The 19,538-nt window shown below is 62.0% G+C and overlaps 4 protein-coding genes across 4 annotated transcripts; 2 read left to right on the top strand and 2 right to left on the bottom strand.

The window, feature by feature from the left end:
* Positions 1–1,660: 1,660 nt before the first annotated feature.
* On the top strand, positions 1,661–6,511 carry TSPAN10 (tetraspanin 10). Its single transcript, XM_047709154.1, is given in 6 exon segments — positions 1,661–1,810; positions 2,042–2,174; positions 2,177–2,235; positions 2,433–2,495; positions 3,494–4,080; positions 5,573–6,511. Coding segments are annotated over 6 exon segments (1,236 nt in total). The 5' UTR covers positions 1,661–1,774; the 3' UTR covers positions 5,931–6,511.
* Positions 6,512–7,226: 715 nt separating this feature from the next.
* PDE6G (phosphodiesterase 6G) lies at positions 7,227–11,452 on the bottom strand. Its single transcript, XM_047708717.1, has 3 exons — positions 8,618–11,452; positions 8,223–8,263; positions 7,227–7,807 (listed from the first exon to the last, which is right to left on the bottom strand). Exons 1-3 carry the CDS (start codon positions 8,761–8,763, stop codon positions 7,731–7,733), a joined length of 264 nt encoding a protein of 87 aa, XP_047564673.1. The 5' UTR covers positions 8,764–11,452; the 3' UTR covers positions 7,227–7,730.
* Positions 11,453–12,608: 1,156 nt separating this feature from the next.
* Positions 12,609–14,069, bottom strand: OXLD1 (oxidoreductase like domain containing 1). The gene is made up of 2 exons (XM_047708710.1): positions 13,920–14,069; positions 12,609–13,190 (listed from the first exon to the last, which is right to left on the bottom strand). Exons 1-2 carry the CDS (start codon positions 13,977–13,979, stop codon positions 12,771–12,773), a joined length of 480 nt encoding a protein of 159 aa, XP_047564666.1. The 5' UTR covers positions 13,980–14,069; the 3' UTR covers positions 12,609–12,770.
* A 93-nt stretch (positions 14,070–14,162) lies between these two features.
* CCDC137 (coiled-coil domain containing 137) lies at positions 14,163–19,383 on the top strand. The gene is given in 9 exon segments (XM_047708692.1): positions 14,163–14,330; positions 14,665–14,798; positions 16,049–16,271; positions 17,610–17,692; positions 17,792–17,871; positions 18,037–18,190; positions 18,193–18,236; positions 18,239–18,257; positions 18,557–19,383. Coding segments are annotated over 9 exon segments (900 nt in total). The 5' UTR covers positions 14,163–14,199; the 3' UTR covers positions 18,589–19,383.
* Positions 19,384–19,538: the final 155 nt, after the last annotated feature.

The raw sequence follows: 19,538 nt of genomic DNA, 5'->3' as shown, positions 1-19,538 counted from the left end.
CTGATCAGCTGACATAAGAGACAGCCCCCTGACTCTTCACCCTCCTTTCATGGCTTCATACTTCTGACGACCGTGTAGAATCACATATATTCGGGGCGCCTGGGGGGCTCAGTTGTCAAGCGTCTGCCTTGGGCTCAGGTCATGATCCAGGAGTCCAGGGATGGAGCCCTGCCTCAGGCTCCCTGCTCAGCGGGGAGCCAGCTTCTCCCTTCCTCACTCCTCCTGCTTGTGTTCCCTCTCACTGTGTGTCTCTCTCTGTCAAAAAAAAAGAAAAAAAGAATCACATATGTTCACCTGTTTACGCCCTTGCTTTGTGACGTCGCCCCCACCGGAGGTGAGCGCGTGTTCACTAGGGCGTTGCAGGTTTTTCCACTACCGCATCCCCAGGACGCAGGAGCTCCCTGACTTGGATCAGTGGCCAGCTGTCCCAGCTGTGGCCCAACTGCGTCTCTATTGTAAATTTGTTGTCACGACGACGATGCTGTGAAATGAACTCTCCCGAAACGCAGTGGCTTCACCCAACAGCCGTTTACCATCCTCCTGGTCCTGCAAGCCAGGAATGGGGACGGGGCTCTGCTGGGGCGTTGTCGTGTGGGAAGCTGGGGGTCAGGGCATGAAGCAAGAATGCCAACTACAAAACGGAGTGGAGAGTGTCCCGAAAGAAGGGGGGGCTCTGCCTGCGGGGTGGGGCGTGGTCCGGAGCGAGACCCAGGCAGATTTCCGGGGCAGCAAAGGCGGAGGCCACACGCGTGCTGGGCCGTTCGCCGCCGGCAAGCACCCGTGTGGCCGGACTGCAGGCGGGTGGGTAAAGTGAGGAAGGGCGGCTGCACTCCCAACACCAAACAAAAGAAGCCAGGGAGCAGCAGGGCAGAGGACGGTGAAGACAGGCTGGGCACAGGGCCTTGCCCAGGAGGGCCCCCTTCTCCTACCGCGCAAACACATGTGCAGAGCGCCCCCCACAGCCTCTAGAGGTCCCCACAAGCCAGGGACACACATTCATTTTGTGACCTCCCGCGTCACAAAGGCACAGGGGAGGCGTGGAGAGCCATGTGCCCGCGTCCTCAGAGCCTTGGCAGTGGGTGGGGAACCGCTCCGAGCCTTCCTCCCCACGCCACGCAAGCCGAGGATAGAGGACAGGACAGGGTCAGAGGGCCTCGGGCGCCCAGTGTGCAGGGCAGCTGCGTGGCCCGGGGCCTTCCAAGTTCTGGGCACAGCGCTGACTGTGACAGAGGCCAGCCCTGACAGGAGAAGCTGGTGACGACAAAAGAGCCCGCGTCCCTCAAAACCAGGAAGATGTGATCTGGCCAGTGGAGACTGTCTCGTTCTCACAGAGACTAAATTGGGGGTGACCCGACAGGTCTGGCCCGTCTCCCAGGATCGTTTCCCTGAGCCAGTTCTCGGGGCTCTCCTATCCCGGGGGAGCTGGGGGAGCAGCCGCCAGGCCCACCAGACCGAGGCCCACAGGGCATCCCTGTCGTGGTGGCCATGGGGTGGGGAGGACAGCCCCTCCACGTCACGCCTGCCCAAAACTCCGGGGAATCCCCCAGCGAGGCTGCGACTCTGCCTCGGGGGGGTGCTCTGGGTCTCCACAGGCAGGGGCTGTCTTAAGCCCTACAGTGTGACGCCTCACATGACCTGGTCATGACTGTGGCATCCTGGTCGGCTCGCAGCTCACCCGGCCCTGGGTTGCAGAGCTCGCGGGACGGCTGAGGGCACTCCAGTGTCTGAGCTAGAGGCCCCTGGCCGGGGACCAGCACACCTGTCTGGGTGCAAAATGGAGGAGGGGGAAAGGCGCCCCCTGCTGTCCCAGGTAAGCCAGTGCCCTGGTGGCCTCCACCGCCCCCCACCCTCCACTGGCAATGTCTCCACCCTGAAGGCCCTGGGGAGGACCTCAGGCAGGTTCTCACCCACCCTGGCCCCAAGCTCCACCCTGAGCCTTGGCCTGTGCTGGGCTGGCCGGTCGGTGCCCCCCCCGCCCCCCAAGGAGGTAAAATTAGGGCGGGGGGGGGTCTCACTAATCCCGAGCTTTATCCTCACCCAGCACCTTGCCACAACTCCTTCCCCTCGTGTGTGTGAGGGGTGTGGGGGCGCACACTCTGAGAAAAGCACACACCCAGGCGATGTGCCCACGGGGCCTTCAGCGCCTCTCCTGCCTCCCCCCTCCACCCGTGACCTCTGTGCTTCTTGCTGCTTCACCCCTTCCCCACTGCGGCCTATGGTTCTGGAAGCAAGACAGTGATCTCGGGCTTGGGAGGGGCCATCCCGACACCCCTCCGGGCATCTGGCAGTGCCATAACCTTGTGGCACCTGCCCACCGCCTCTGGCAGACCCAGCCCCCCCACACCCCAGCCTGGCCCAGCAGCCTGTCCTTTTGCTCCCACTGACTGTTGGGGTCTGGGGGGCTGATCAATGCCCCTTTCCTCCCCTCCAAGTTCACAGTGAACGAGGTTTCAAGGCAGAATCGGATGTGGGGAGCAGAGGGCAGCCTCTTCCAGGTACACTGGTTTGGAAGGGAGGCCCTGCCTAGGTGTGGCCCAGGGGACTGTCTTTTCAGCGGGGGCCACAGCTTCCTAATCCTCCCAGATTTCAAGGGCAGACTCTCCCTCCAGCAGAGAGCAAACAGAAGTGCATCCCACATCTGCCTGCAGGTGGAGAAGGTGGGGGGTGGGGGCAGGCAGATCTGAAATGGAGATTGTCCATGAAGGGACAAAGTGGGGCAGAGTCAGCAGTTTCTCCAAACCTCGATCCACGAGCCACTCCTCTGGGAAGTGGGGGGTTGGGTCAGCACTTCTTTACTTCCCACGCTTGGTGTGACCAGCGCCCAGGGCGTGGCTGAGCGTCCCGCTGGAGGGCAAGGCAAGGGAGGCCCCGACTCCCACAGAGCCCTGGTCTCCTGGCTGTCCTTCTCCCTGCCCTGGGATCCTGGCTGGCCTGGCCCCGAGTCTGTGCTCAGAGAGTGGGGTTCTGCGATGCTAGGGCTGGTGTGAGTCGGGGAAGAAGGAAGGACAGGGGCCAGCCCTTCTGCCAGGGGGGCCTCCACCTCCTGGGCCTGGTCGGGGGGGGGAGCCCTTCTCTGGACTGCATAGACAGCCCAACCCACGCAGATGCTGTTCAGACCGCCTGCCACGTGCCTGAGCTGCGGGGCCCACGTCCTCCCTCACACAGAGGGGATCGAGGACACTCGTGTGTTCCTGGAACTCCTGCTTCCTGAGATTGCCTCACTTAGTCTCTACCGCGAGCTAGCGGGGTGCAGCCCTCCATTCTGCAGGAGACAGGCCTTCCCATCCCCCGGCTGCCCGGCCCTGAGATAAGCCTGGAGGCTGCCTTGTCCGTCCCCAGCCATCTCGGGTCTGCGAGCCTTCCCTTCTCTGTCCACTGTCCAGCCTCTTCCCCGCTGCCAGGCTCTGACCCCAGCCTCGAAGAGGTGACCCTCCCTGTTGATGATCCCATCCTGCCGCAGAGGTCTCCCCGTGTGCTCCTCCTTCCTCCACAGGGCACCAGGGGCCAGGAGGAGCCCCTCCCCGCAAACAGCCCACTCACCGCAAGCCGCCAGGCGCCCCAAGAGGACCAGGTCTGGAGGGCAAGCCTTGGGGGAGACCCGGCCTCCTCTCTCCCCTTGGGAAGCAGCTGCCTGAAATATCTTATCTTCCTGTTCAACTTCCTCTTCTCTCTGCTTGGTGCACTGGCTCTGGCCTTCGGGCTCTGGGGCTTGGCTGTCAAGGGGTCTCTGCGGGGGAGTGGGGGAGCGGCCCTGCCCAAAGACCCCTTGCTGGGACTGGCGCTGGGGGGGCTGGCGGTCAGTGCCGTGAGCCTGGCGGGCTGCCTGGGCGCCCTCTGCGAGAACGCTTGCCTGCTGCGCTGCTTCTCCGGTGGTCTCATCGCCTTCTTGGCGCTGGAGGCGGTGGTGGGGTCCCTGCTGGTGGCCCTCTGGGGCCCACTGCAGGACGGGCTGGAGCCCACACTGCGTGCGGCCATCACCCACTATCAGGACAACGCGGACCTGCGCTTCCTCATGGACCAGGTCCAGCTGGGGCTGCAGTGCTGCGGGGTGTCTTCCTACCGGGACTGGACGCGGAACCCGTGAGTCCCAGAGCCCACGGGGCAGGGGGGCGTCCCCGGCGGCCAGCCGACCAGACTGCACGGACATACTCGCACACGTGCTCACTTGTACACGCACACAACTGTGTGCACACATGCCCGTGCACACATGCGGGCCCCCTGCGTGTTTCTGCCCCCTCCAACCAGGGAAAGGTGGGCAGGGATCATCGTGGAGAAGCTGAGCTGGCAGACTTAGAGACACCTTGGGGAGTGTTTTGAGTAAGGTCGTCACACCGCACATCTCTACGTCAGATGCACTTAAGTTAAATGGGGACATTACTCCACAGTTCTCCCTCCATAGCGTGTGTGTGTAAGCGTCTCTGTGTGTACACGCGTGTGCTTGCTTGTGTATGTGTGCGCGCGCGTGTCTATGTGTCTATTCTGTGTGCATGCGTGTGTGTGCACGTGCTTGTCTGTGTGCGTATGCATGTGTGTCTGCATGTGTGTGTCTGTACGTGTGCTCTCGTGTGTCTGTGTCGGTGCGTGCCTATGTGTGAATGTATCTGTGTGTGCATGTGCATGCTTGTGTGTCTGCGTGTGTGTGTCTGTGTGTGCACGTATGCGTATTATGTGTCTATGTCTGCACGCGAGTGTGTCTGCATGCGTGTGCACATGTATGTCCACATTTGTGTCTGTATACGTGTATGTCTGTGTGCGTGTTTGTCTGCATGTGTCTCTGCGTGTCTGTGTGTGTGTCTGCACGTGTGTGCACACGTGTCTGTGTGCGCGTGTCTGCGTGTGTGTCCCCACATGTGTCTATGTGTGTCTCTGTGTGTGTCCGCGTGTGTGTGCATGTCCACATGTGTGTATGTGTGTGCACATGCACGTCCACGTGTGTGTGCGTGTGTGTCCGCGGGCATGTTTGTCTGCATGTGTGTGTGTCTGTGTGCGTGTGTCCACATGTGTGTGTGCATGTGTCTATGTGCGTCTGTGTGCGTGTCCGTGTGTGTGTCTGTGTCTCTGAGTGTGTGTGTGTGTGTGTCTGCATGTGTGTGCACACGTGCATGCATGTCTGGGTGCGTGTGCGTGTCCACATGTGTGTGTGCGTGTGTCTGTGTCTCTGAGTGTGTCTGTGTGTGTCCGCATGTGTGTGTGCACTTGTGGGTGTGTGGTGTGCAAGTGTTGTCTATTTAGGGACACTGGGCAGGGATCGTCTACGTTCTGCTGGAGGACAACCGACCACGACAGATGGTCACGCAGAGACTTGAAAACCGGCCTCTTGCACCCAGCAGTCACTGAAACATGCCAGCGTTCTGGAAGCATCCACATGGGTGCTCTCGTTTGTGGGCTGAGTGTGACTTTGGACTGGTGATTCCCCCTGGATCACCGGAAGCTGGCTGTTGTGTGTGCACGTGTGTGTGTGTGTGTGTGTGGCCGTGGATGTCGGGAGGGTCGGTGAGAGACCTTTCCTCAGCGCCAGGGCCCGGAACGGTGGGCCCTGCCCTCGGGACCGATGCCGCATGTTCTCTTGCAGGTCCTTTAACTGCAGCTCCGCGGGGGCCCAGGCTTGCGGCCTCCCGGCCTCTTGCTGCGTCAGCCCCAGGGGAGACGGAGCAGCTGGCCACGACCGGTGCGGCTTCGGAGCTCTGGGCCCGGATGAAGCCGTTCAGAGGTGGGTGTACCTGGAGGGCTGTGGCCTTGCACTCCGAGGGTGGCTGCATGGGAACATCCAGGCTGTGGGGGCTTGGGCTGTCGCCACTGCGGTCGTCCAGGGCCTGGAGCTTCTGTTGGCAGCCCGGCTGGCGAGGGCCCTGGCTGTCCGCCAGGGGGTAGCAGGGAGCCCCAGAACCGCGGGGACAGAAAGGCCCCCCGCCAAACTGGCCCAGGGCTGACAGCCCGGTGGGACCCCCAGGGAAGGTGTCCGAGCAAGCGTCCTGCATCTCAGACACTCTGGCCTCCTCACTCTGCTGGGTCTCCCGCCCCCCAGGGGTCCCTTTCCCGGAGGGTAGGGCATGTCCACCTCCTTCCCAGTTCTGTTTGGGCCTGCGAGAACGAGTCCCTGCTCTGCCACCTGACCTCACTCCCTCGGAGACTTTTGCTCTCGACCACGGAGCACTTGCCAACCCCACGTGGCCTGCGTGAGCCGCCCCTGCCAGCGCCCACCTCCTACACGGGATGCCACGGCTGCCCAGAGCATATGGGGCTCTCGGGGCCGGATGCAAGCCTGCTGTCGAGCCCCCAACTCCAACTCACACTCCTGACCGTCGCCTCCAACCTCCGGCTCCGCACACCTAGGCTGCCTGCCTCCGACCCCATTCTGACCCAGCCTCTGAGTGCCCCTCGCCGCCCCACTCCCTTCCCGCTGCCCAGCCCTCTCCGTCCACTGTGGTGGCTGATGGCAAGGCCCTGACGGGAATAAATTTTGGTGAGCTGTATCATTGACGGCAAATGGCACCCGTCTCAGTGGGCAGCCTGAGGAAGCCTTCCCTCTGCGTACCCACACGGACCCCTGGCCAGGCAAGGAGCCGGCCGCGGCTGCTTCGCCCCCTGCCCACGGGCACCCTGAGCGGCCTTCATTGCCTCGGGTTACCATGGCTTTTTCTGGCTTCCCCATGAATGGGATCCCAGAGGGCCCTACCCCGGAATCTGTCCGGTCGCTGCCATGCGAACAGGCCCCACAGAGGCACCTGGTCCCCGCGGACACCCTTGGCGGGATCCCAGACAGCGACTGCTGCTAGCGACCGTTTCACCAGGCCCCCCGGGTGTGGCGTCCAGCGTGGAACTGCTGGGTCACCAGTGGGCTCCTGGCCAGCGGTAGTGGACAGCTAAGGACAGGCTGGCTGGGCCACTAAGCGAATTCCCTGATCTCTCTGCGCCTATTTGCTCCCATGAGGCTGAGCTGAGCACACCCTTCTGGCGTGAGCTGCTGCTGTGCACGCGGCTGCCTCCCAGCCTGGCTGGCCGGGCTGCATGGACCCCCAGCCTCCACGGGCCCAGACTCAGTGTCTAGTGGGTTTCTTTCCCTCTCAGCCTGGCCAGGCCCCTACTGCCCCCACCACCCTGCACCTTCATCCTTCCGCCCCTGCTGGAGACCCATGCCCTCGGACCATGCCCCCACCCACCACCCACTCCAGACCCTCGCCCTCGGACCGTGTCCGCCCCCCCACACTCCAGCCGAGTGAACGGCGGCATGCGAATTTTATTTTTAAACCAGGACAGCATGCACGGGCTACGTTGGATAGGACGTTTCCTGCCGGTGAGGGATTTGGAGACTTGTTATTCAGGCACCGCCAGGACTCCCCCCAGGCATCCCCAACCCAAGGGCAGCAGCTGGGAAGGGCTAGTGAGGGGAGCTTGTTCTCATCACCAGACACCAGGACAGGAGTGGCCTGTGACGAACATTCCTGGGAGACCCTGCTCTGGCTTTCCAGCCCTAAGAGAATATCCGTGGGCCAGTGTTTCTGGAGGCTGAGCAGAGCCTGCCTGGCCCTGAGGTGTCTGACAGGGAGCTGGTGCACTTCTGGAAACTGGCATCTGGGGGCCTGAGGTTGCCACCCTACAGGGGTCTCCAGACACAAACCGGGCAATCTGGACACGCTTGGTAGGGGAGGGGCTCCTCACAGGAATCCTGAGCAGGGGTTGCAGCGGGCAGCAGGGGAGACGGCCCCGAGGCTCCGGGTCAGGCCCTGGAGCTAGATGATGCCATACTGGGCCAGTTCGTGGAGCTCCAGGTGGTTGAACGCCTCCCACGGGCAGATGACCGTGATGTCTGCAGGAGAAGGAACAGTGACACCAGGAGGCTCCTGGCCTCAGGGGCTACCACTCCCCAAGACCCTGTCGTTTGCACCCCAAGTGGTGAGAGCAGAAGTCCTGGGTGGAGAGCCCTCCCCCGCAGGGCATGCCAGCTTGAGGGTGTCAAGTGTTAGAAGGTGGGTGTAGCACGCCAGGGAGACAGAGGGGTCAGCAAGGCCTCCTCCAAGTATCCAGTAAACCCACTGAATGCGAACAGCCCCACCTCGGGGAGGCCCAAAGCTCGATGTTGGGGCAGAGAAAGGAGGACAGGCTTGGGGTGGTGCTCTAGGTGAGCTCTGGCTGGAAAAACCGGAGGGAGCATGGGGCCCCAGGCACATGGACAGGCAGGAGAGTTGGGGGGGGACCCGGGAAGAACCTGGCGGCCGTCATACCTGTTCCCAGACCTTCCATTCCAGGGATGTCGTCCCCAAACCTGCGGGACAGGGTGGTCAGGGCCAGTGGCCGGAAAGAGGGCAGTGGGGGTGCGTGGGAGCGCACATGTGCTTGAGTGTCTGCCAGTGTGCCCTGGCTGCGCGTGTGTGCAGGGACACACAAGGGCGCGAGGACTGTGGCTGTGGCCTAAGTGGCCGTGGGCGTGGTCTCCAGGTCCATTTGGCAGCAACAGGTAGAGGGTGACAGGAGTCCCTGAGCCCTCCCACCGCCCGAGCTGAGGAATGGGGGACCCTCAGGCCCCCGGCTAAGAAAGGGTGGCCCAGCCCCCTGGTGTGGAGGCCAGCCCCCCACTTCCTGTGTAGCCTGCGGGGCACCCTCCACCAGCTCTGCTTACCCTTGGACACCTTTCTTGGGGGGCTTGCTCTTGAATTGTCTGGTTTGCCGCTGCTTAAATTTGGGGGGCCCTTTTCTGGGAGTGACGGGCCCCCCTGTCACCCTGGTGGCTGAGCGGATCTCGGCCTTGGGTGGCTCCAGGTTCATGGCCAGGCTGGGAGAGACCCCACGGCAAACTCTGCCTTCTAGATTCCCTCACGCCGTGGGCTGGGGACACACCAAGAGGGTGGGTCCCGGTCAGCCCCCTTGCTTCTGCCTCCCTTGCAGGTCTCAATCCAGTAGAACAAAGAAATTCCTGAAACAGGAAACCCGGGGGTCCTGAGCACGACCTCAATGGTGGCCCCCCGCCATCTCCACGTGGGTCTCCACCTGGGGTCGGGCAGGAGGACCCCAGGTGCACCCCGCTCAGCTGTCTCCCCTTCTGCGCACCCCACCCCAATTCCTGGGGGTAGCGACACTCAGCCTCACTCCTGGCAGCATGCCAGGCATCTAGCTGTGCCAACGAAGGATGACAAGAGAAATGGAGGGCAAGGTGCCCGGCAGGAAGGGCCCTGTCTCGGAAGTCCCGAGCTGAGCTGAGCAACCGCCACCTCCCGCAGTTTCTTCCCTCTGCTGGTAAATACCCCAGCCACTCACTGTGCTAAGAGGCTGCCCTGGGCACCAGTATCACCTGCTGGTGTCCGTGAACCTGCTGCACAGGGCGACCCCCTCCCCCCCCGCTTCTCCCTAGATGTCCTAAGCCCCACTGACCCTGGTCAAGGGCAACCCAGCTTCCCCTAAGCCTATTAGCCCCAGAGGGTGACTCTAATCCCTCCGGGCCACCGTGAGTCTAGAAGGTTCTGGGGTTAAACCACAGGATGCAGACAGGAGACCCTGACACCACCCCGTGGGCCCCCTTTGCCACCCCGGTCCTGTGGGCTGTAGTGCCTGAGGCCAGCCTTGGGCTGCCACCAGCTGCAGGCTAGAACCTCATGGCTGAGACCGACGGGCAGGCGAAGCAGGCTGGGTGGTGGGGGTGGGCGCCCAGTACCAGGCACACCCCACCACGGATCTTTCCTAACATTCATGCCCCTTGCCAGAAACTGCATCAGCCCAGGAGGACATACACGGGGTCCAAGCTGACCTGCAGCAGGCCTGGTGGTCCTGGCTGTTCAGGCCCCATCACGCCCACCCCTCACAGCTTAGATGGTGTAGGCTGCCCAGTCCCAGTCATGGGCCCAGTGTGCACAGCCCTGACCCAGACGGAACTCCTTGTCAGACGCTAGCCTCGTGGAAACCACAGGCCAAGCTCTCCCAGCGGCCCCAGCCACAGTCCAGTCTCCGGCTGAGGACCACTCAAGTTGGCTGAGAGTGCATGGCCCAAGGTCCACTAGACCATTGCTGGCCTTGGGGACTGCCTGCAACCAACCTTAGATATGGGGGAACTGAGAGTGACCAGGTGGGGAGCCCCTCCGACGAGGACAGCAGACAGACTCCTGTGGCTCCAGCCATCAGCACGGCGGTGAGAAGCCCACCAACTCCCCACCGTCTGCACAGACACCCACCCCCCCGGGTAAGTGGCCGCCAAGAGAGCGGCTGAGGAAGGTCAGGACTCACCAAGCTCTGGGCAGGTCTCAGGAGGCCGTGGGTGTGAGTGTCCAGGCATCCCCCAGCAGGGGGCCGGCTGGGCATTTATCCTGCCTCTGGGTAAGTGGATTAGGATGACCCCCAACACAACACTAATGAGATTGGCAGGGCCACTCGGGAGGGTGGTGGGAGGGCATCACCCCTAAGGGCTCAGGGAGATGAGGGAAGGGCTGAGGATGGGACCGGGACAGGGACGGGACGTGCCATCACGGGCTGCTTGGTAGTCAAGCTGCTTGTCTTGGAAATGAAGAAATTGTCCTGGCTGAGGTCCTGGGTCTCCCCACTTTCAGTTCTCTGATCTCTAAAGCATCCACCTTCATGGCCCCCAAAGTCCCATGTAGTCTGGCCACTGTCTACCTCTTGGACCTCACCTTTCATCCATCTGCCTCGTTCTCCATGCTCCTGGCCCCTTCTTCTACCCCAGGATCTTTGCACCTGCTGCTCTGTTGGCGTGAGGTGCACCTCTCCTCACTTGTTCTGCTCCCTCTTCCCAGGACTTCAGAGCCCTGCCCCAGGGTCATTTCCTCAGGGCGACCCCCCAGGATAGAGCAGGATGGCCCTTTCACAGGACCTCATGGCAGCTAGAACTCGTTCATGCTCCTAGAGTTGTGCGTCCAGATAATGCTCATGTTAACCTCCGTCTTCCATGTTGGAGTGGAACACAGCAGAGGTTTCTGCTGGATTGCAGCTTCTAGCCCAGGTCCGGACATGTCACAGATGGCCAGCCAGTGCCTATGAAACAAACCAATGGGCAGCCAAGACCCGCAGCCGTGTGACTGGGCTGGTGCTGCGCGGGCATCCCTGACTGCCGTGGGCTGCGTGGAGGAGGAGCCTGCCTTGCCGGAGGGAGCAAGGCCAGCGGCTGACCTGGGACAGGACTTCACTGTGATTCTGTCATTCCGCAGTAGCGCTAACTCAGTAGGATCCTTCAGATGTGTATGCATGTGTGTACCCAGGTACATACAGAAAACCTCCTATAAATCTGCATTTTGGAGAAAAATATGGAAAACCTCCACATCTCTGTGATAAGCCGCCCTTCATGGAGCCTCAGAGCCTGCCAAGCTTTGCTGTTGTCCCTGGAGAAAAGCTTTCTCTTTCTGGGACTTCTTTGAATCTACAGGAGACCGTGTTAAAAGAGATGCTCTGGGGATGCCTGGGTGGCTCAGTTGGTTAAGCAGCTGCCTTCGGCTCGGGTCATGGTCCCAGCGTCCTGGGATCGAGTCCCACATCGGGCTCCTTGCTTGGCGGGGAGCCTGCTTCTCCCTCTGCCTCTGCCTGCCACTCTGTCTGCCTGTGCTCGCTCGCTCTCCTCTCTCTCTGACAAATAAATAAAATCTTAAAAAAAAAAAAAAAAGAGAGAGAGATGCTCTGTGAGATACAGCCCAATAGGCATGGGGCGCCGTAAACCCTGTTCCTGGAAGGCACGCGGTCATCCACAAAGATGGCCTGAGCCACGGGTGTCTAACTAGGCCCTGCATTTTGCTTCCGTTCTCGCCCACACATCTCTATGTAACACGCCAGCTTTACGTTAAAGGCCCCTACCTGGGAAGCCTGTTTATCAGCTCGAACCCCTCCTGAGTTCACCCTGCAATCTTAGTGTTTTCTCTAAATGAGGAGAGAGAAAACATGAAGTCCCTTCAACTCCTTCCCCATCCAGGCTACTGGTATGGGCACTTGGAATTTTGGGGGGAGGGAGGTAAGTTGGGACAATGTCCATGATGCGGGTGAGCAGGAGACGGGGATTGGCAGTGAGGGCGCTAAGAAAAAGTTCTTCCCGAGCCATGTGATGACTGCCCCCAGAGTCCCCTTCCATGTCCCAGCACCCAGAAGTCCTGCCCCAAGGTCCGCTGTGGTTATTCTCGGTGGCAGAGGGAGGACTGTCTGGGTGGAGTGGTCCCGAAGCCGGGTCTGCAGCTGAGGACCAGGCTAGCGCCGGGAGGCTGATTCTAGGGCTGGTGCTGGAGGCCCTAGGTCAGTTGCCTGGGTCATCGTGTCTAAGTGGGTTGGAAGGACTGGAGGCTCAGACCCCCGAGGGCTGATCACCAGCCTTCTAGCTGGCTGGTGAGTGGACATCTCCCCAGGGAGCCCAGCAGCTGGAAGGAGGGGGCCTTCCCAGGCTGCCGACAGGTGTTCACACTGGCCAAGGGCTTTGCCAACAGCAACTTCATGGGCCCAGACAGTCCTCCCTCTGCCACTGAGAATAACCACAGCGGACCTTGGGGTAGGACTTCTGGGTGCTGGGACATGGAAGGGGACTCCGGGGGCGGTCATCACGTGGCTCGTCAAAGACATGGACCTTACTTGGCCCTCACAATTGGGCAAACCTGCAGGCTCTCAATGAAAGTTCAAAGGCAAGCCGCACGCCCTTTCTTTGACAACCTCACGTAAGGCTTATTTATTCTCAGATCAAGTCAATCGGTAATTCCTCCTAGTCCAGCCTGACACGAAGGGCCACCCGTCAAGCTCCGTGATGCTTCCTGAGGAGGACGGAGGAGGCTGGAGCCGGTGTGGGTGCTGGGCCAGTGGGCTCAGCCTCCACCCCTCACTCGGAGCTGGATCTCCATCCTGAGGAAGGCCTTGAGGTTCTCGTCGGCCACGTGCTCCTCGAGGGCAGCCAGGGCGCGCTCCCCGCCATCCCGGTAGTGCTGCAGCAGTGCGTCTGTGTACTCCACCCACACGCAGCTGGGGCAGCCACTCATGCAGCAGTTTGTGGGGGGCTGAAGGTCAGGCGGTGGGGGGTACAGGGGCTCAGGGGCGGCCCTGCCAGGGATGGACGACTTGGGTGGCCTGCTGCCCTCAGCACATGCCTGAGAGCCCTCCTCTGCAGGGTCCTTCTGGAAATTTCTGTGGCCTTCACAGGCGTGGACCCAGACATGCGGCCTGCTAAGAATGCTGCCGCCTCCAGGAAGCCTTAGGCACCGGTCCCAGCTGGAGAATCGACATGGCCCCTGAGAAGACACACACTGGTGAGCCCTGCCCGCCCCCAGCTCCAGGGAAATTTCAGCCCGGGTCGCTGGCGGGGGCTGCAGGCGCCCCCCCATTCCTCACTGCCGGGAGATCTTGGACGAGTTACTTCATCTGCAGACTCGGGTTCCCGTCTGCAAAGTGGACACAGGCCTGGAGAAATGCTAGGTTCAGGGACAGGCACTGGGCGTGCACTCCCGCAGATGGGGGGTGGGGGGCGCCCTGGGACCCCTCCTCCTTGGGCAGAAGTGGGGGCAGGTGGAAGCTCACGGGCTGCGGTCACACAGCGGCGGCTCCCTCCGACCCCTGCTGCCGCGCGCCTCGCCTCTGACCATCCTACCTGACGCACCGCCCCTCCTTCCCTGTCCTCCTCCAGTTCACCCCGCAAAGATCGCGAGGGCAGCCTCCCCCCTTCTCCAGCCCCGGCCCCAGCGTCCAGTCCCCTGCTCGCTGGTGCCCGGGGCGCTCCACACTGACTGCCCCCGCCCTGCCTTCCTTATTCACTCCAACTCCGGCGAGGAGCACCAGCTCCTCGACCACTGCGGCTCTCCCGAGGGACTGGACACAGCCCGGCCCGCGCGGGGCGGCGCTGCCCGCGGAGCCGGGGCTGGGACAGAACGACAGCAGGCGGCGCGGGCCCGGAGTCTCTGTCCCTACCGGGCCCCCGCCCCCCGAACGCGCCCCGCCCCGGCGCCCGCCTCGCCGGTACTTGCCGGACCGCGGGCAGCGGCGGCCACCGTCCGGCCTCCCGCAACCAATCTCCGGAGCAGCATCACCCGCTGCCCGGCCCGGGCGCACGCGCGCCGCAGCCCGAGCCCCCCCCGCCCCGCCCCAGCGCGTGAGGGGCGGCCGCTCTGCCCAATCCCAGCTCGCCCGAGAGCAGCACCGCCCCAATGGTCGCAGAGCTGAGCGCAGGAAGCGGAAATGGCGGTCGTGGGGCGGGACTGCGTGGAAGGGCGGAAGTGGCTTACTCTGGGAGCACCCGGCGTGCGGATGGCGCGACTCGGGCGCCGCGGTGCTGTGCCCGTGGCGCCGGCGGTGCTTGGGGGTCCTGGGCGGCCGCGGGGGCGGCAGCAGCAGGTGCGGGGGACGCCGCGCTCAGCGCCGTGTCCCGGACCGCGCAGGTGGGTCTCCCGCCGTCCCTACCTGGCCCCCCGCTCCGTCCGGCCTGGCGGCGTGGGAGGATCGCCTGGTGAGCGGAGGCGCGAGGGTCCCCCCGGCGTGGCACTGGCCCCCTTCCGGGGTGCGGTCCCTGCCCTCCTGCGGCTCCGGGAGCGCCCCTCACCCCACCGTCCTGCGAGAGCCCAGCTCGGGCGGTCTCCGGGGAGGATGCTCCCTCGCCTGGCCCCGGCAGCCAGGCCGGCCCCCCAGGTTCGCTTTCCAGGCCCAGCTGCGGTGTCTCGGGTTCTGCTTCGGCCGAGCCAGGGGCGCGTCTCACCCTCCTGTTCTCGCTCCCAGCAGAGAAAAGAAGCAGGTGAATTGCAAGCCCCAGAACCAGGATGAGCAGGAAATCCCCTTCCGGCTGCGAGAGATCATGAGGAGCCGCCAGGAGATGGGAAGTCGCGTCAGTAACAGAGAGAGGAGGAGACAAGGTAACCGCACGCTCGTCCGGGAGGCGGCGCAGCTCGGGGCGCCCCAGTCCGCTGAGATGCCGAAGTGTTGAATGGCCTCTGGACAGCAGCGATCCACCCGCGCCCAGTGGTCTGAAGGTGCGGGAGCTGTGGAGCGCTGACCAAGCCTGGTGTCACCGGGGCCACCGAGGGGCTGGCAGATGCAGTGTGGTTTCAGGGCCTCCTGTGAGCATTGTTGGTTCCCCTCCCAAGCCATGGAGCTCCATCAGAAGGGATGGTGGGTTCAGACTGACTTTGAGGAAAGATCCCTGTGTGACGATTTGAGGAGCGGACAGGGCCGGCCAGGTCTTGCAAGTGAGAAACGGCCGTTTCTTGGACGGGAGTGCAGAAACTGGGGGAGAGAAGTGGATGTTTTCTGGAGGTTAAGGAGGGACTTGATCAGACACCCCCCCCACACCTGCCCCGGAACAGCTCACCTTTCCAACCCCTCACCCAGAGGCCAGGTTGGGTGCCCACCGGTCAGCCTGTGCCAGAGATAACAGTTGGGTCATTTGGGGGAAGGGAGTCCGGCATGTTGGTGTTTCGTGTATATACATTTGTCTTCCCAAATACAAGTTTTATAATTTCTTTGTAACCCTCACGCTTTTCTTTGGGGGTTATACGACCGCCGAAGACATAGCGACAGAAAGAGGCAGGGAAAGTGAGAGGAGAGGGTGCACACTGGCCCCGGTTTGAACTGTGCATTACTGGGCTGGCTCTTGCTTTTGGATGTTTAAGACAAACTCACAGCCGTGGTGAAGCAAATGGTGGAAGGTATGAGGCGCGGTATAGCCTCTCTCCCTGTCTCTGGATCCTCCTCTTCCGCCTTCGTGTTCTGCCGTGCCTGCCCGAGAGGAACATCCTGTTCACTTTCACATACTTACGATGAGAACGCTACACGTTCGTTCTGTGCCGTGCTTAATGTCCTGGGTTTGCGCCGTGAAATCTTCCCATGGACATAGAGTAGTCAGCAGTCCTCCGTGGGTGATTAAATAACATTTAGATTCTTCTCTATTTTCTTTCTTGGCCGAGCCATGGTGGACATCTGTGATGTGCAGCGGTGGGCTGGGGGGCTCCCACCCACACGGGTGCCTGGGCTGGGCATTGTGAACGTTCAGCGGCTGTCATTGGGCTGCCCTGACTTGAGTCTGGTCTTCCTTCCCTATGGCCCCGGGCAGGGAACTGAGCCGCCAGCCTGGCACCGCACCCCTGACCTCTCCTTTTGTCCTCAGCCCAGGTGGCCTTCAGGAAGACATTGGAGAAGGAAGCAAAGGGAGCGGAGCCAGACATCGCTGTCCCCAAATTCAAGCAGAAGAAGTGGGAGTCTGACAGGGCCTACATCCAGCGAATGGAGCAGGAGGCCCAGCACGTGCTCTTTCTCAGCGAAAACCAGGCGGTGCGACAGCCCGAGGCACAGGCGGCTCCCAAGAAGGAGAAGTCAGAGCAGAAGAAAGCGTGAGTGCGGTGGGGTAGCAGCCCGTGACCGTTCTCTACAGCGACAGTGTTTCCTTGCTGGGGGAGCTCCACCCCGTGATTCAGGGGGAGCACGGAAGTGAAAACTTGGTCCGTTGCTGAGTGTTTTTCTCTACGTCAGAGCTTTTCAACCCTGGGGGTTCAGGGAGTCTCTGAGCCCACGGAACTCTGAAGGCCTATCTTCGTCTTTCCCTTTCTCTGGGAAAGCATCAAGGGGGCCCAAGAGCCAGGTGAGGTCAAGGGCCTGTTGTCCACCCTGGCTAGTTGCAACAGAAGGGGAAAAAGACAAGGCTGGTGGTCCCTCAGGAGGGGTTGCTGGCCCCTGGGGAACCCCACGCAGCTCTGGGGTTCCCCCCGCTTCTGACTGGCTGATGCCACCACCTCTCTGAGGACCTCGACTGGGATCGTTGCCCTGAAAGAAGTTTGAGGCCTTCAGCTGTGCCGCACACCCAAGTCCTGCGACCATTCAGCTCCGGGCCTCATCTGTAAAGGGGGGAAACTGGCATCTCCAGCCGGGGCCTAATGAGGTCCTTGCAGGGGTCCTGAGGGTGGCATCCGGCACCAGGAAGGAGCCCACCGCCAGCTGTAGCGCCCCTGCCCCAGCCCTGGAGAAGTCTGGGAAGGAAGCCCTGTGCCACCTCCCTGGGCCTGTGGGCAGGGGCGGGGAGGTGGTTTCAACAAACAAGGGCTTTTCGAGGCATTTTTGCCACAACTGCAGTGTTTGAGATGAGCGGGTCCCAGCTTTCATCAGAAGTTTCAGGTGGAGCTGGTCAGCAGCCCCACGGTGCTGCCCACCTCTGAGCGCTCTGTGCTTGTGGTCAGGCCAAGTGACAAAAAGCAAGTCACAGAAAAGTGGAAGCACGCACTACAGCCACAGCCGTCTCTCAAACACAGTGCTGCCCTGAGAGGCCCTTCAGAAGCAGCGGCCCAGTCGACATGTGGGGCCAGTGACTGTCAGCGGCAGGGCCATTCCGTGCGGCACAGGGTGTGGGACGACAGCTGGGCCTCTAGCCTCTATCCGAGATGCCAGGAGCACTCCTACCCACCCCCACGGCTGTTGTGACAACCCAGAGTGTCTCCAGACACTGTCAGAGGTGCTCGGGGGGCACCATTGCCCCCCGAGAACGCAGCCTTGGAACCCAATGGGCCCTGTGGTTCTGCATGCACGGTTGTGGGGGAGGAGGTCACCAGACTGGGGACTTGGTAGCAGCCTGCCAGCCTCTGCTTGGGGCACCCTCCTGGGCAGGGGTAACCTCCGCCTTCTGAGTTCTGTGAGATGAGACTTGCGGAACCTGAAGGGTGTTGTGCTTTCTTCCCCAGGTTCCAGAAACGGAGGCTGGAGAGAATCCGGCGGCGAAGGGAAGAGAAGGCAGCAGAGAGGCTGGAGCAGGAGCTGCTCCGAGGTAGGTCTTCCAGGAGCCGTCGTGTGGGCCCTGAGCACCTGGGCCTCTGTGGGGACCACGACGGCCAGAGACATCAGTTTCGCCCCTCTGCCCCTCCAGACACAGTGAAGTTTGGCGAGGTTGCTCTGCAGCCCCCAGAGCTGACCACCCGGCCCGCGACGAGCACAGGCCGGGACCAGGTAAGTGGGGGCAGTGGCCCTGGGGGTTCCCCAGGGCCGCCTGGTCCAGGGGCTACACACGGAGTCCCACGTTCTCACCGGGCATCCAGCCGTTGGACCAACATGGGCCCTTTGTTACTCTCCTCCTTCCTGAACTGAGCCTCAGCTTCCGTCTCTGTTCTTCAGCCTGGGAAGAAATCGCTGATGCTTAGGAGGCTTCTGAGCCCTGGCGGCGTGTCCCAGCCGCTGAGCACGTCGCTGGCCCGACAACGGATTATCAGGGAGGAGAGAGAGCGGGCCGTGCAGGCCTACCGGGCACTGAAGCAGCAGCGGCGGCCGGGGCTCAGCACAGCCAGCCTGCTCCCCGCACCTCACTTCCGGGAAGAAGGCAGGACGAGTCTGTGATGGTGAGAGCAGGGCCTCCACACCCGGGCTCAGGGAGGATGGGTGGATGGCCCGGAGCACACGCTGGCACTCCCACGCCCCCAGGTGCTGGCTCTCCAGCGCAGAAGAGGGTTTCGGGCCTTTGGCCTTTCATTTTTTTTCCCTAAGATGGCTTTTTTGTGAGTGACTCTCTGCCGGGCTGTCTCACACAGGGCATTATCTGTCCCAAGTGCCCATAGAGTGGCCAGCACCCGTTTGGGACGGACGCAGCCAGTCAGGCACACCTGGCATCACTCATTGCAGCTTTGTTCTGAACACACAGGTCTAGGCTCCGCTCCCCCAGGGCTGCTTTAGGGAGAGAGGATGATGCCACAGTCCGTCATCCAGCGCCAGTGCACGGGAGACACTGCAGACTCGATCGGCTGAATCCGCAATTAAAGCTCGGTGTGGTTCAACAGCACAGGACGGCTGGGAGCACAGGCCGGGCTGCAGGCCGGAGCGGGGATGGGGAGGGCGGGGTCGGCGTCTAGGCCACGGAGAGGCGCGCTCCTGGTGCCTTGTCCCTGCAGAGGCAGGTGGAGTCCACCCACGCAGCGAGGTATCGCCGGGTATGGAGTCTGGACAGCGCCCACGCGAGGTGGGTCCGCCAGGGCTTGTGTTCTTAAGGCCTTTGGGGAAAGAAGAGCAGGTCTGAAGCGGCTGGAGGGCAGGGACAGGACCCTGGCCTAGGACCTTCCCATGGCTAAAAGGGCTATGGGGGGGTTCCTGCCGACAGCAGGGCCTGGCAAGGTTTGAACCTTCCACCAGAACCTAAGGAGGGAATGCCCAGATGTTGTCAGCGCGCTCAGCTGCACGGCACTGAGCCCTCTCGGCAGTCGAACGCAAAGGGGAGTCCTACTGCCCACGTCCTCGTGAGGACAGCACTGGTCCCCTTCTTCGGACTTGAACAGCTCGGGAACAGCCCCATCTCAGGCTTGGTCAGGGTGCCCCTACAGAATGTGGGGTAGTGTGCTTCTGTGGGATCCTTTGTTTTTCCCTGTTTGCATTGTTTATGTTTTGTAGTTTTCTGGGTTTTTTCAAATTAAAACCTTCTGAGTTGGGGTGCCTGGGTGGCTCACTGGGTTAAAACTTCTACCTTTGGCTCAGGTCATGGTCTCAGGATCCTGGGATTGAGCCCCGCATCAGGCTCTCTACTCGGTGGGGAGCCTTGCTTCTCCAACCCTCCCCTCTCTCTGCGTACCTCTTTGCCTACTTGGGATCTCTGTCAAAATCTTAAAAACAAAAAACAAAAGCTTTCTGCGTTG

Source organism: Lutra lutra, chromosome 16, assembly GCF_902655055.1.
Source record: "Lutra lutra chromosome 16, mLutLut1.2, whole genome shotgun sequence".
Taxonomy (NCBI): domain Eukaryota; kingdom Metazoa; phylum Chordata; class Mammalia; order Carnivora; family Mustelidae; genus Lutra; species Lutra lutra.
This window is presented reverse-complemented; position numbering and strand designations above follow the sequence as displayed.